General features: G+C 41.8%; 1 protein-coding gene across 2 annotated transcripts in view; it reads left to right on the forward strand.

The window, feature by feature from the left end:
* The first annotated feature begins 1097 nt into the window (after window positions 1-1097).
* Window positions 1098-16131, forward strand: part of atp11c (ATPase phospholipid transporting 11C (ATP11C blood group)) — a 48689-nt gene continuing 33655 nt past the window's right edge. For both annotated transcript variants that reach the window (XM_073486736.1, XM_073486734.1), the window contains exon 1: window positions 1098-1669. In XM_073486736.1, coding sequence (XP_073342837.1) covers window positions 1643-1669 — 27 coding nt within the window. In that variant the 5' untranslated portion in view covers window positions 1098-1642. The remainder of the gene's footprint in view (window positions 1670-16131) is intronic.

Consider the following 16131-nt stretch of genomic DNA (forward strand, 5'->3'; position numbering starts at 1 on the left):
GGACGACCCGCTCTACCTCCTGAGCTTATTATCGGAATCAGAAATACTTCATTGATCCCATTGGTGTAAATTGGGCAAATTACAATTACTCCTTCTGGAATAGAAATACCATACTATAAAGAAATTATAAGAAAATATAAATAGAGAAAAGCTTAAGAGGAATAAAAGTAAGTATAAAATATATAAAATATAATACAATATTTGCACTAAAAGTATGGTATGCACAACATAGTGTAGCATATATGTGCACACATACATACTTGGCCAAAGCTGATTCTGACGTCAGTATATGTGCATATATATTGATATCAGTATATCTATATCTATATTGATATCTATATCTCTATATTTATATATCTATATATTGTATATACACACACATACACACACATACGAAGCAGTTATTGGCAGATATTGAGTAATATTGCACAGAAAAATAGAAAAATATGGGTGGGTCGAATTATTTGGCTCTGAGAAGGTAAGTTTATTTAATTGATTGTATTTGTAGAGGGACCATGTACAATATTAAACATAAATGTTTCCATTTGCTAATTTACATCTGTCATCCCTTGGCAGGTCATAAAGTTGAAATATTGCAGAAACTGTACTGTTAGCAATTATTGCTATCATTATTATTGTTAGATTATCAATATATACACAACAAAGAAGATTTCTAAAGGCTAGGGTGCAGTCCTATGTACAAACATCATCTAAACAGACCTGCTAACTTTGTGGAAAGTGTATGCTGAGGACACATGAGGTTAGCTGTTGTGGCCTATATGTAACAGCTGCATCAGAGTTGTGCTGAGATATGTGTATAATATCCACCTTAAGCTTATTATCCATCATTGTATTATAAGAGACTGGCTGTCAGTGTGGAAAATCCACAGAAGAAACTCATACTCAATGATCCCCGGAGTGTAATCACACACACTGTCACCTCTCTCATGCTAATCTCCTCCACAGAACATGCAGGAAAAACAGCAAAGCCTCCAATTCTAAAAAACCCATTAAGACCACATTACCCAGAATTCAGTCTGAGCGCAAGTCGCCGCACCTTCGCCGGGTGGAGCTTGTGAACGTGGGAACGTTTGTGGGTTGCTGCGGGGCTTGCTGGAGTAAAAAAAAAAAAAAAAATTGTTTGACAGGGAGGTGAGGCGACCTGTGCAGAGGGACTGAAGAGGGAAGCGAAGTTTTTTTTTCCAGCGTGTCAGTGGCAGTTTCCGAGTCAACGCGGAGGAAGACACGAGAGCGACAAATGATTTGTACGAGTCTAAGCAACAGGGCACGGAGAGAAATGTCAGGGACTGTTTCAGCCTTGAGCACAGGGAAGCGCGACTAGTACACCGCAACGCGGAAAAAAATATCCAGGGGGGTGAGAATGCGAATGGTGCGAAGATACCGAAATCAAACAAAATGGAAACGATGTAGCGTCGCTGCGGCATTTCATATAGCTAGAACTAACGGTAGAGTAGAGGACAGATAGCTAAAGGAGCTAGCAGGTAAACTAACATACATGTGAAGTTATCCCCCCCCCCACCCACCCACCCACCGGAGAAGCTGAAGCAGAGCCCGGAGGCGTCTGTTGAATCAGAAGAGTTCATCAGTGTTGCTAAAAAACCCCAAGAAGATAAAGACGAAGATGCTACGGAGGAGACTGAATCGTTTGGTATGTACGCCCGGCACCGACACCGACACCACGTACAGACTCGTTAGCTTGTGACACCCCGCTGCTCCTTGCTAACGTGTTCAGCGGCCGTGATTGTGCCGCTAAAACAATGTAATTGTGGCATTTCCAGTAAATGTTCCTGTTGCCATTTTTTCCTCTGTGAGAAAGTGCCCCCCCTTAGCTTACAACAAACTGTTACTTCAAACTGCCTGACAACACCGCCGCACAGCCGCGGTCTCACTTCGTTTCTCCTGTAAGTCGGACCAGTTTTTTTTTTTTTTTTTGCTAACTACTAGTTAGCCAAGTTCTTTCCAACCAGGAAGTCACGACAGATGTGAGTTGGTGGTTGTTAGCCAAAGTCAGAGTCGTTAAATTACACTTTCCCGCTCGCATACGGGAATTTGTTGCTTTCCACATCCTTAACCAAGCGTTTCATCAAACATGGAGGGAAAACTGTGTCTCACCTATGTGTGGGAAAACGGCATCTACCTGTCTCTGGAGGGATGGGGCTGCTGTTCTCTGGGGTCCCAGATGCTAAAAATGTGCACCCTATTTAAAGGCACAAAGACCTGCACCAAAATATATGTCTCTCCCTGTGTAGCCTTCAGCACCAATCGATTCATTGGCAGAAAATCAATCAACAACAAATATACAGCCTAACACGCAACATATATCACTAGGTATAGTTGATCAGATTTGAGGATTTGCTTTTTCCTGTGTTTTTATTTATACCGAATGGACACAATAAGACATCTGAAAACTCCCAGGACCTGTGATGGATATTGTCTACTATATTCTGACTGCATAGAAAAATATTAAACAGATAGATTTATAGTCCTTACGCAGCCTTCCTGTGGATGCATAATAGTTGTTTCTGATTACGAGCGCCCCTGTATGCTCTCATAGGGCTGCCACTAACAATCATTTTCACGATTAATTAATTAATCAATGAGTGTATAAAACATCTACAGTTGTGAAAAATGCCCATCACAAGTTCACGGAGCTCAAAGTGAAATCTTCAAATCGCTTCTGTCCAAAACTCAACTCTTTATTTACTATCGGCAGTAAATCCTTACATTTAATCAGCTTGAACCATTACATGTTTTTACATTTCTGGCTTGAAAAATTACTTAAACAATGTCTTGATTATCAAAATAGTCGGTTAAACTATTTCCTTTCGCTCAGCTAATCCATATCTCTTTGCTCTAATGTTTCTTTGTATTCAGCTTCTGGATTTGGTTCAATTTAAAAAGTTGGTATTTTGCCAGCATGAACTGCTTTGACATCATATTTCACGATTGGTCAATTTAATGCTTACCCTTTTAAAGTCCATCCATTGGTTTCACTGCCCTTCTAATACATTAATCAGTCATGAGTGGGCTAGTTGAAAGTGGAGTAACCGTCCGCAAGGCCGGGTTTATAAATGCTAACCCGCCTTTACTGCCTCTTTATCATCTTCTTATGCACCAGTAACCTGTTGTCACCAGTGGGTTGAATCCCCCACAGGCTATGTGAGCAGTATAGATACCGACAGTGAATAAGGGGAAGCAATATAATAATTATAGTGCCTGACCCTCCTCCTGGCCCCTCTCAAAGTGTTGCCAGGTCAGCTGATTTTCCTGCTTCTGGAGAAGATTGCTCCTGTAATTTCTCTTCAGTGTGAGCTGTAAATAATATTTTGTGCAGAGCAGCCAGCCACACTGTCATTGATGCACACATTGCCGTTATCTCAGGCTCTGGCTCTTTGCCTCCTGATTCACACCACCCTCCACTTGCCCACGGGAGGTACACGTGCATCATGAAGAGCGAGAAAGATAGAGGAGGAGGGGGTCTCACTTGACTCTTCCACTATGGTGCACTGTGCCACTAAACCCAGAGTGTGTCTTTGGAAAATCATTAAAGATGGCTGTGGGAACGAGTGGGGCTGGGCTTTTCATCAGAGGGGGGACGCTCCAGAGGTTGTAATGCTCTGACAGGAATGCAAAATCACACAGCTGCCTTTGATGTTCGTTCAAGCTCTTGAAGGCAGCAGTATGATCAGTGAGAGGTGGAGCCTGGCGGAAATGTGATAGTATTCATTGTGGGAGCCCCTGCCTTGACTGCAAGGAGAACAGCACCAACACATGACAACACCATCACCCAGGCAGCACCTTACTATCTTTTTTTTTTTGCACCATGGTAACTAGTAGGCCTCCTCCTACTCACTAGCTTGGGTGAAATCATACGTGTGAAGTCCCTGATTTCTATTTTGACTCTGTTGTAATGCTGGAGCAAATACTCTTCCTGCTCAATGGTGGAGTTAAGTCCGTACAAGGTTGGAAGCTCGACAGGTGCTCATACCCTGTGCACAAAGGCAGGAAATGGTCATGCTGACACAAACTGAATCGCTTTGTGTTTGGATTATGCAATAATAGAACTAATAGAACAATCAGCCATTTACTCGATTAATTCCTTTTCAGGCTAAAATGCCAAACACTCTCTACTTCTATCGTCTTAATTGTGAGGATTTGCTGCTTTTTATGTAACAGTAAACGGAAATCCATGGACTTAATTTTACGACATTTTGCATACATAAAGACTTATCGAGAAAATAATCGGCAGATTCATTGATGATTGATGATGATGAAAATAATCGTTAGCTGCTGGCAACCTAAAGAAATAATTACTTCAAGCATAATGTGTAAGCCCTCAGGATGAACGCCAGGCTTTGAAACCAATTTGACATAGTGGTCAAACTGTGCAATTATAACATCATGTGATGCACACTGGCCTGAATAGACTTACATTGTCAAAGAAGCAGCTCTAAAATGGTGGATAAAGTTTTTTGAGCATCACAATCCTGGGGGAATGTCTTGTTTCACTACCATAATTTGATCCATTCCGTCCAATAACATTTGGATGATGATTAAATCATCCTTTCAGGTTAGCGGATGGCTAAACTCCAAGTTGGCCGGCTCAGTCTCAAGTGTGCTAGTCTGACCCCCATCGCTACGTGAAACAACAACAACCTCCAAGCTAGCAGCCTAAACCCTGAAACTGGCAAGTTACTCTAGACATAAACCTGTTTGCTAACAGCACGGACAGAAACATTCTAGCAGTTGTTTCCTTTTACTTTTACCCTATTGATGCCAGGGATCACCTCCCCCCACATGCAAAACAAGTTTCCCTTGGCACTATTTTGCAGGAACACCACCACTGCATCTTCATTTAAATGAGATGATTTTTTAAATAAAAGATTATTGAGATTGGTTTAAAGACATGCAAACAAACTAGAGTGTTTTTTCCCCCTATGGCAGAATGAGAATTTGTGCAGCCAGACCTTTCTTCAGCGCTGACACAGGGTTTTGCACATAGGCTATGCAACACTACTGGTGTGCACACTCTATGGTGCCCACAGTGCGAAAGCTATGCGGAACTTCTTCTAATTTTGTACCGGGTGTCAAACTTTTCTGTGCCACTGAGCAATTTCTACAGGAATGAATTGGGCCTTGCTTCTCAAGCTGTATCCAGTTCTCATTATGCCCATGGTAATATGACTGTAAAAAAATGTAAAAACGTAACGTTAACTCGACTGTCTTATGGATGTAATTAATGTTTACTGTGTTACGTCGAGGTAAATTTTTATCTAGCGTCAGACACATTAAACAAGGATTGCATGTTAATGGAAGCCTCTTGGGGTTCTTTAGGCATAAGCTGTAGATGCTTAAATAATGTCATGTCTTTAGTCTCAGTAGCATGTTAAAATATGTCACAGTGTACTCTAATCAAAGCACTGTGAGGAGATTCCAGCCTACAGATTTCCATTTTGATTCATAAGCACTCCAGTGATGTCATGGCATTTGCACAATTCATTTCCATAATATAGAACGTCTCCTTTGATGTCGTGAGTGTTTTTCTTGTGGCCTGATATAGCTTTGAAGTGCAAGTGTGCTCAGGGTGCAGCACCACTGTGGTCCCCCTCATTCTCAGTAGGGCTTCCCCCCTCACCCTTCTGCCGCCCTCTCCCTATCTCCTTACTCTTCCTGCTGCAAGCTGATGCACCTCGGCCTGCCAGTCTCAGATCAGTCTCTACTTGTCTGTGACCCAGGCAATAGTCAGCAGACCCTCACCTGGCAGGAGGTGTTGTTGTGTGTGAAGGATTGCACATCAAATGCATTTGGAAGCCCCAGGGCTCTGTAAACCTGTTTCTCGGGTCAGCTAAGAGCACCGGCAGGTCTGAGATGTATACACAAGCTCTCACAACAGACTACGCACACCTGCACATTAAGGTGATTTTGTGCGAACATCTTTTGCCAACTTAAACACACAAGGTTAAGTATATTTTTTAGAGACTTTATCTGCCATCAGTCTTCCCAGGGGAGGCTAATGTTCTGCTCAGCTATAAAAGAGGATGTTTTTTTTTTTACCTGCTGCAGTACAATACAGTTCTTCCATCTGACCTGCAAGTGTTAGGATAATGATTCTAATTTCCAGCATTATAAGCTTTCAGTTACGCCAAATGTAGCTCATGCTTTTTTTCCATTGCTGTATTTTGATGTTGCTGCATTATCTAATGTGCTTCAGAATGCTCCAAATGTATTTGCTATTTTGCATTCAGGTCATGACGCTTTTATATATCCACGTCTGTGAGCCGCTAGTAGCACCTGTTGGGAACATATTAGCGGCTTTTATTCACTGATGAGACACAAGAGTCCTCGGAGAGAGTTGTCACTTTTGGGATTAGGGTAAGAGTACATCTGAAGGCCACAGTCCATACAAGGCATGTAGGGCCAGTTGATTTATCAGGTCTGTTTGATTAGGAGAGATGCGTATTGATTAGAGCCGTGCTCAGTGTTGCCGCCATTAGTCTTGCACTGCGAACTGGCTGGCGAACAGAATTGCTTACTCTGATTTCTTTCTCTTCCTCTCTTCCTCTCTCTTTCCGTCTGGTGTCCTGCATTCTGCCCAGTAATGGAAACCCAGCCAAAGGAGCTCATCTGCAACACACAGCAGGATAATAAATATATTTAGTGTGCGGAGGGAGGGAGGGAGGCAGTGTGAGGGAATAAACAGCGGGCTGTGGGATAGCGGGCTGATGAAATATAGTGGGGGAGTACGGAAAGCCCTGCGTGACTCAAACCCAAGAAGCTGGAGTGAAATCAGGGGGGTGGACCTGTAGCCTCTTTGCACCTCTCCATCTCTTTCTCCCCCTAATGGACAGACTCTTTCTGGCTTCCTGTAGTGGTTAACATAGGAGTGGGCGGGTCACGTTGGATACAAGGGGACTGTGGATGGCTTTTTGTGGCAATTTTCCACTTTTCCTTTTAAAAGCTAGGTTGAATTCTCAGTTTGTACCGCTAAATAATTCAGGTTGCTTCATTTATTTTGAATTCTCCTCACATCGCTCCTCCCTTGCCTGACCCACGTATCCTCGCCAGGCTAGCGGCACTCAAAATGCATCCTCATCATCCATATATGTATAAAGGCTCATCCAGAGATTTTCTGTGCCATGCTTCAGCTCTAGCATTACCCAGAGAGCATTCGCAGTGAGATGTGAAGAGAATGCTGAGATGTGTGTGGGGATGATTTTTTTTTTTGTCTGTGTCTCACTCTCTGTCTGAGCACGGAGAGAGAAGTAGAAAGGCAGCATCTGTGATGTTTTCGTCATACCAGTTTTTCATTGTCACCTGAAACGATAGCGTTGTCTCTGTCACCGAGAAGAGGAATGAGGTCCATGTGAGGATTTAGCGAGCGCTGGAAGACGTGTGAACATGCCCCCACCAACATATTCGCTCGTGCGAACACCTAGGTTAAGCAACAGCCTACAATTATTATCTCCACGGAAAACTCCAAGGGAGGCAGGCGGTATTTCTCAGTCACAGGGAGAGAAATGAGTCTTTTAAAAGTGGTCACAGTTCAGTGGGAGGAAACGCTTGGTGAGAAAATCCAACCCCAAATCAACCATGCCCTCTGAGCGGGGGAAGGAAAGAGCCACATTGATTTTTGTCATTAGTCTCATTGCCCTCCTATACAATGTCTAAGGATAATTAATTGAATAGCAATTACAGCCTTTGTGGCCGGGTACATTATTAAAGATAATGTCATCAGTAGGGCTGTAGCTGAGATGGAGATTTTTAAAGCTTGTCAGCATTAGGAGGACTGTAATACCTTTTTGTTGGTATTGCATGGCTCTCTGCCAAACACGCTGGTGGGAATGAAAGCCGTTGTAGTGCAGTTAAGTTAAGTCATAGGCTACATAGAAAAAGCAGCTGGATCAAGCGCCTTCATCTAAGTAGCTGAATCTGGTGATTTGTCGCACACACGGACACAGAAACAGAGTACAGAGAGTGTGTGCACTTGGCTGGAAAAACCATACTCCATTTATGGCTACACTACTTTAAATTCTCTTTAATTATAGATTAAAGTGTGACTAGGCTGCTGCTGGAAAACGTGCTCCGTTTTCCTGGTCTTAAAAGTGTGGAGGTTGTCTCCATAAGAACCCTATTCTTTTTTGTCCCTCCAAGACTTACTGAGCTAAATTGTCGAGAGGATGGTAGTTATAAGGACAAAGTTCAACCCTAACCCTAAGGAGAAGGTGGAGTAACATGTAATCTAAAAACCGAAAGAAAGCCTCAGTAAATGAATGCTTTGAGACTGTAAACGATGTTAAAAGATAACTTGGCAAGTGAATGTAAAACTTGCTCCCAGGGTTGTTGTGGAAAGTTTAGACTTTGTTCTTTTCTTCTATATAGTCTGTTTCTGTTTTGAGGAACAGCGTGCCTCAAAACCACAAATGACCACAGACCTTTGTCAGCATGGTGTGACTGGATGCATTTCCTGCATTTTCCTTTTTTTTTTAACCCTCTGCCATGTGAAACAATAGTTGAGATAGACTGTCCACAGGTCTTCCTACCAATGATTTGCATAGCTTGTACTGTACTGTAGCTCGAGTGAAGGCCTTTTATCTCATGACCACCTGTTATCTAGTCATAAGATGTTCCTGTTTTTTTTGGCATTTTAATCGTTTGTCAGTAGACGATGGGTGTTACAATATCCGTCTGTGGCTTTTTGAGGCAACCAAATGATTGAGGAAGCAGCTCCCAGTGCAAGGTCTAGATGAGTTTCCCCTCCTCCCCATTGTCGAGGGACACAGTGTAATGTAGGCCAGTACCAGCCTGTGGTACAGTACACTCTGTGTCTCGAACAGCTGCAGGGATGCTAGTGGAACAATGAGCCTTTGCCTATCCACAACAGCTCCTTAGGATCAGCCCTCAGTTCAAGTTGGACTATTATTACCCTGTGGGGCTATTCATCACTGTGGCAGCGGACAGTGGAGAGAGTGGCCTCTGATATGTTGTCTGTAGACTATGTCAAGTGTTGGTGAATCCATGATGGAGGTAACTTCTGTTATAGATTCAATTCCTTGATTTGGTAGCCTCAAAGTATGGATAAACCATGTAGCCACCCAACACAAAAACTAAAATTTTTTTGGCATTTCTGCTTTATTATGATGGTGATAACTGAAGAGAGACAGGAAAGGGAGGGGAGAGAGAGGGGGTTCCATGCTGGAATTGAACCTGGGCCACTGCGGTAAGGACTCAGCCATGATACATGGTATGCGGTCTATCAGGTGAGCTGCTGGGTCGCCCCCAGAAAATACTTAATTACGGATGTACTGGTGATAATGTACTCTGACCTGTTAATTGTATTTCTTAGATATTTAGATGAATAGAGCAGGGATCCACACTAACTTTTAAAAGTGGCTGCGTGGCTGTAACCAGGCATCACGTTCTGGTTGCAAAACTGAAAATATCGTTGCCTAATATTTTGAAACGTCATAGAACTTGAATGATTTGCAGCCTCCACCTCGGTATGTAGTTTAGCTGCCGGCTATGTTGGTTTAAGCTCCAGTGTTTGTCAAGCCCTGTGGTTCTGCGGGATGTGCTACCTTGAACTAGTGAACTTGATGTGTCAGTTATGAGGTGTATGTTGTACATGCTTTGCAGTATAATTTTCCATCCATCTCAAAGATGCTAGAATACTTCACCTCCCAAGAATTCACAAATTTCTTGTTTTTGTTCAGGTTCATGGATCTGTGTAAGTTGAATCATTTTGCACATTTACATTTTTTTTTAAACTTTTGTTATTGTCTCTAAAACAGATAACTATGGCATTCCAACTGTAACAACAATATTTAAATATCAATGCTAAAAATATTCATTTTGGGGTACATATTTTCCTGTTTGGTGTCTTGTTTTTTGTGTTAAAAAGTGGTGACCACTCATGGCAACCAAAGGCCAAGAATTGGTTGACAACTACTCAAAATGGTTACCAATGGCAACCTAGCAACAGTTACTGGAAGACTGCAAATATTAAGGCTATGGTAACACATACACAAAATCAACAGTGGTGATTATTTGGCTCCTATTCACTTCTATTCTATGTGTGCAAAGGGGAAAATAAAACATTTGCATCTGGTGGTGAAGAAAATATGCATCCTGGCTTCCTGTGGAGTTCAGCTTTGGTGAACTTTGACCAACCAAGTTGCAGCCACAACCAGTAGCAAAGGCGTCGTCGTGGTTGACGCCTTAAATGGACTACAAACCAAACTGAGTCCTGTGTGCCTCACTTCCTGCACTTCCCACATTCAACGATATTAAGCGCCATTATAGTCATTCTCCTGTGTTTGCGTATGTCTTACCATAGATTAGAGCTGTTTAATTCTAGGCTAAAGGTGCAGTGTAATTAATGGTATGAAATGCTGAACATTATTTCCAGTGACACAGTATGGAGTAAATGTATGGAGTAAGCTGGTTAAATTATATGAATTGCGGTTTCTGTGATTAAAAATATTAAATATTATTATTTATTATTAAAATATGTATTTGATATCCATTATACAAAATTAAAACAAAGCATCTTTTATGCTGAAATTAGACAAATTAGCACATGTGAAATGGCTTTATTAAGAAATTGTTTGTGTCACAGAAAATGCAACAAAGAAGTGAGAACTTCTAAGAGTCATTGTAGTGACAAACGTTTAGTTTTGGTTTGACGTTAATGTGTCTCTGTGCTATATTTTCCTCAAAAGATAATGGTAGCCTCTGATTATTCTCTGCAGCCTCGGCAATGAGCGCTTGGATGTGTAATCAAAACTGAGAGAGTTACAATTAGTGAGACAGAGTGAGCATGCTGGAAGAGGACAGGCAAGTGGGCTGACAAGAAAGATGGAGAGAATGAAAGAGAGGCAAGTGCCAGATAGAGTACTGCAGTGACTAACAGCATTGACTCAACGCATGCATCGCTCCCCGCGCATTCAAACATTCATCACTCACCTCTATTCAGCCCGTCATAAGAGCAACTTTATGTTGCAGTTAGGCTGTTTTTACTGTTGTCATCAACATTTCTCGAAACAGTGTACTGGAGGTTAGGCATTTATTCATTCCATTACTCTCAGGATATCATTCGATGTTTAAGCCGACATTTATTCTGTCATAGATCTTCTCTCGGGACTTTCACTGTTACAGTTTCTCCTGTACTGTATGTTGTGAGAGGGAAAAACTGCTAATAGGTTCTGTGTGAAGCAGCAGATAAGGTTGACCTGTGATGAATCCACTTAAGCTGAGAGCGGCATCATAAAACCTGATAGGAGAGATAAGATGCAGCTGGGGCAGATGTTGTTAAGTTGTTGAGTATGATAACGGACTGAGCCACTCTCTCTCACACACAGACAGCCCACGCTTCTCATGTAATATAGAAATTAAACAGTTTGCAGCCTGGTTCCTTTTTCTTTACCCAGAGAATTACATGAAATGGATACAAAGGTCAAATGGGAACATGGACTTAACAAGGAATCTGTCTTTCTCAGTGTAGTGCAGTATTATTAGTACATGTGTAGGACATAAAGAAGTACAAGCATAGGTCCCCAGTGCTCTCTCTTCTTCACACAGCCCCCTCACACCTCATTAAATGTGTTTAAGTAGATTTTCTAAGTGGATTTTTTTGAAGCTTAATGGCACAGCTCTGCATTCCTTACTGAATGAGCTTTTTTCTCCCAGTGTACCCAAGTTACAAAACTGCAAGAGCTGGCTGATCCGAACAAAGCTCAATCTACTGTATTTTATTTATTTATTTATTTATTTGGCTTACTGTTTTCCAATTTGCTTCGGCACCTTTTGTAAGAAAAAAATACAGCATCGATTTAGTTTGACCACAATATCTATTTGTGTCGGGGTGAATAATACTCGCCGTGCTGTTGTTACACCTCCTGTCACAAGCCTTTTTTCCACTGCGTATCATGGTTTCATCATTATTTGCTGTTTGATCAGAGATGCTTGTCAGATTAACTTGTTTGACATCAGGTCTGCACAATCAATCGAAAAAATCTGAAATCGGAATATCGTCAAGTACTATATCCCAGTCGCAGAAGCTGCAATCTTTTAATAAAAATAAAGTGTGACCAAAGAGCATCGTAATGGAGTACTGTAGTGCAGCAGAGATGCCCCGGTTTACAATTTTTGTTCTTCAGATGTAAGAAAACATGTTTGCTTGGTACAGACCCCCCAACCGATGTCACATCATCACAATCATTTTAAGGTTTTTTCAGTGAAAATAAAAATTGTGGTGCAAAAATGATCATGCCCACTAATCGTGCATTGCATCACAATCTGGAGATACACGTCAGCTGTGGGAGCCATGTTTCAAACCTCAAACCTCAACGGCAAATAAAGATGGGAGCGTTCGAATACACATTGCAGTCCAGAGTGGTCCCGAGAGCCAGAACTATTTACTGTATGCTCTCTTATAGACTCTCAGACCATAAATGGCAACATGTTTATGTCAATGAAGAACGGCTACGTCTAAGGATGTGCTGTTTAGTTCTTGTGTGAATTTACGAGCAGTGCTTTTCTGCTTCGATCTTCTGAGTATCGATGACCAACCCAACCCCATACATCTTTATGTAGAAATTGCTGCTATTCATTGTTTTATATCATTTCACGTGCTGGGTTTTCAGATTTTTGGTCAAACAAAACAAATAAGTTTTCAACTTGGGCTCTGAAAATTGTGTTGGGCCTTGTTCAATATATAATAAATTACACAAAATTATGAAATAATTGTGCAGCTCTATTTTATTTTACTGTGACTTAACTTCCATCATATATTGACAGTTGTCAAGTTAACTAATATTATATTTGACAGGGTAGATTGCACTGTGGTTGAAGTGATGTACTCACTAAGTTTCAGTATCAGGCTGTTTACAATGAGTGAATGGAAAACTACCAACAGCTGTATAAATTTTAATGTAATTGAATGCAATAGTCAATGAATATTACATTACAATCGTAAACTTGTACTAGTTGTTTGTCCACCCTCGTTATCTTATGTAGAAGAATTATAATGCAGTCTGCACCACAGACTACAGCTCCAGAAATGACCAGAGTTGAATTAACACCTCTCTGATACAGAGTTAGTTTAACAAAGTTTCAGAAGCATTGCTGTCAGAAAGTTACTTTTGTTGATGGATTACAATGTGCACGGCCTTGTAATTTTCTTGTTACCCAGTGTGTCTGTTCAGCTAACAGCATGCAGACTGTGACAAAGCGGGGACAGTCACTGAATAGTGAGATGGTGTGACAGGACGCAGTGTCATCAGACCAGAGTCATCATTGGGAGTTTGGCAGTAGATGAATGCAGTCTTACATTCCCCCTGCTCTCAGTGACGCACCTTCCCCCCCCTTGTCCCACCCTGTGCTCATTTCACAATGTGTGCATAATTTAATTTGGAGCATAATTTAATGTAAAGTTTCAGGCTCGCTCAATTCTCTAATGCACCAATTATTTCTGACTGAGCAATGAGATTCAGCTCAATTGAGCGTTGGATGTTTGCTTTATTGATCTCCATTCACATTTTGTAGCTGATGCTTTTTCATCAAGGATGAACCTACTGTTGGGTATTGACATACTGGCACTTGACTCTTGGCCACTTTTGCTTTACTTGCTAACATCATTGGCATTGAACGGCTTCTTTTGACCTTTGACAATGAGGCACAGGTAATGCAATCACTTCTGTTTTTCCTTACATTAGCATTTTTTATGTGGCCTCTCGCTCAGTATTTTTAGGATGAGCATTGCGATCACGTAACTGCTCAAAAATGAAGTGGGCGCCACGCTCTGACCCTCATTATATTTTACAGTGAATCCTCCACTAAATCAATGGCCACTCAATAGTTCTTTTCTTATCTTCAGGACCCCAGGGCATTGACTACTTCCTCATTTTATATAGAATCTCATTTTATTCAGTATGAATTATGTGTGTTGGTGCCAACATGTCTTTTTGGGAGTCATCTCTGAGACCCAGAGCTTACTTGTGGGGCTTGTCCACTGGCACTTTTGGCCTCGTCAACTCAAACCATGCCGGGCTGATTTGCTGTTCTATTACCAGTTTACTTTGCCAAGTTGAGGCGAGTCATGCCGGGATGGACCTTCTCCAGAGTGGGGTCAAAGCATGCCTGCCCTGCCTCCAAGCGGGCTGAGGTGGCATCTCAACCACTGGCCAGCCTGTGACAACGATATCTGCTTTCTTATATTATTTCATTATGTTAGTTTTCATCTGTTTCAAGACCAAGCATTTCCTGATTTTGCTGCTTCATATCAAAAGCTTTTAATAACTAAATAATGGGGGGCTTTTGGTTTTAAGAATTTATAGAAAATGAATTGTGTAACACCAATTGAGCGGAGCTTTGTTAGCAGCTATTCTTTGATGATGCTGTAGTCAGGAAGAGTATTTACAGACGCTTCGTTTGACCATTATTCAAGACAATCGCGTCATTAGTTATTGTTGTTGTGGAAATGCAAATCCCTGCCGTGCTGGGCTGACGTGCTGAGTCAAGGCGAGCCAGCACATGTGTATGGAAAAGCCCTGTTAGTCTACGTGAAGATAAGTCTTTATTTATCCGATAGCCCTGTGACTTTGTACATAATCAATCACATAGCAATAGACACAGGTGAAAGATTGACACTAATGGAAGTCAGCCAACTAATACTGTCGACTGTCTGACCTGTTACCCTGAATCACAAGCCAGAGCCCTCTGCACGTCCTTTGACTCAAGGCTAATTTGGTTTGTAAATTGTTCCTTGCTTGCATTTTATGTTTTGTCTGCGCAGCCCTTTACACATGATTGCTTTTTCCGGTCCTACATTGCATCTCATGTTATATTAGGTGTTTGCAGGATTGCATATCTGGAAAGCCGCTATTACACTTGTAGATGGCATTTTTTGCAGAGCACACAGAGGAAGGATAACTGCCAGAAACACTGCATCTGATTCAAATAAATGAACAAGGTAGTCCATGGGGGTGTTCTTGGCTTGCTGCTCCTCCTGGGGGCTGGTTGTTGTTTGATATAGAAAACCTGGATGTGCTTGTGTCCTTGGATCCTGCTGTACTTCCTTTCTCTCACACTCTTTCTTCCTCCCACACTCTCCCTTCATCCTCTGGCAGCCAGGTCCGTCCGGTCCTGCTGAAGGGGTGTCAGTGTGTGCCGTGCGGGTAGGGGATGGTAGATTTGACAGCCATACTGAGGTGTGAACATGGCTGCTCATGCATAAGGGAGCACTATGTAAGCCTGCTGGCTCCCTTCTCTAGTCTGGACTGGAGACACAATGGGAAATATTTCAGAATTAAGACAACGATTTGGCCTTCATGTTATGTGACCATTAACGAGAAGCAAATTATTGAATAAACAGGAGTTATGTAGTCTGTTTTTGTCCCTGCATGCATAAATTAGGCTTCCTTGTGTTTGAGGCTATACTTTGATCTAACTTCTTGTCAGCAACAGACTTTGCGCAGTTCACTGTCCAGGTGGCCATAATTCACACCTTGCCTGGCGCTTGTCCAGAATCAGATGTTCATGGTAATATGTCCCCTCTCAACCCACATGTTGATGGCCTTTGTATTATATAAAGCAGATCCTGTGCCTGCATAACCTCAATAATTTACAAACACAGTAATAGCAGCACAACTTGTACTTGAGCTGAGAGCACAACTGCTTTTAAGAACTGGTGGGTAGGGTCCTGTCAGAGGAGAAAAGAGTGGATAGTTAGGAACATCCAGAAGTTCCTTTTTGAAGCTGCTTCTGACTGTCACTTTTTTCAAGTGTGATCAACTTATTCATTTCACCATTCTAAATAATACATTCAGCTTAGATTGTCCATTTAAAAATGACACATCATGTGAAAGTGCAGAATATAAATAAATAGCAAATATCAGGTATATTTGTCTAGGGTAATGCCTCTGAAAATGCTTAAAATGTTGGAATCGGGAATCAGGACACTGCTACTTCCCAGCAGTGTCCTGTATACTTAACAGATTTTTTTACTGCACAAGTAGCCAACATCCATAAACGGCAAGCAACTTGTTCAACTTCCAGCACGGGGGAGGTTGGAAGCACCAGTATTTGACGACCTGACAATGAGACTCAAATATC

The sequence above is a fragment of the Pagrus major genome, chromosome 18, assembly GCF_040436345.1.
Source record: "Pagrus major chromosome 18, Pma_NU_1.0".
Lineage (NCBI taxonomy): Eukaryota > Metazoa > Chordata > Actinopteri > Spariformes > Sparidae > Pagrus > Pagrus major.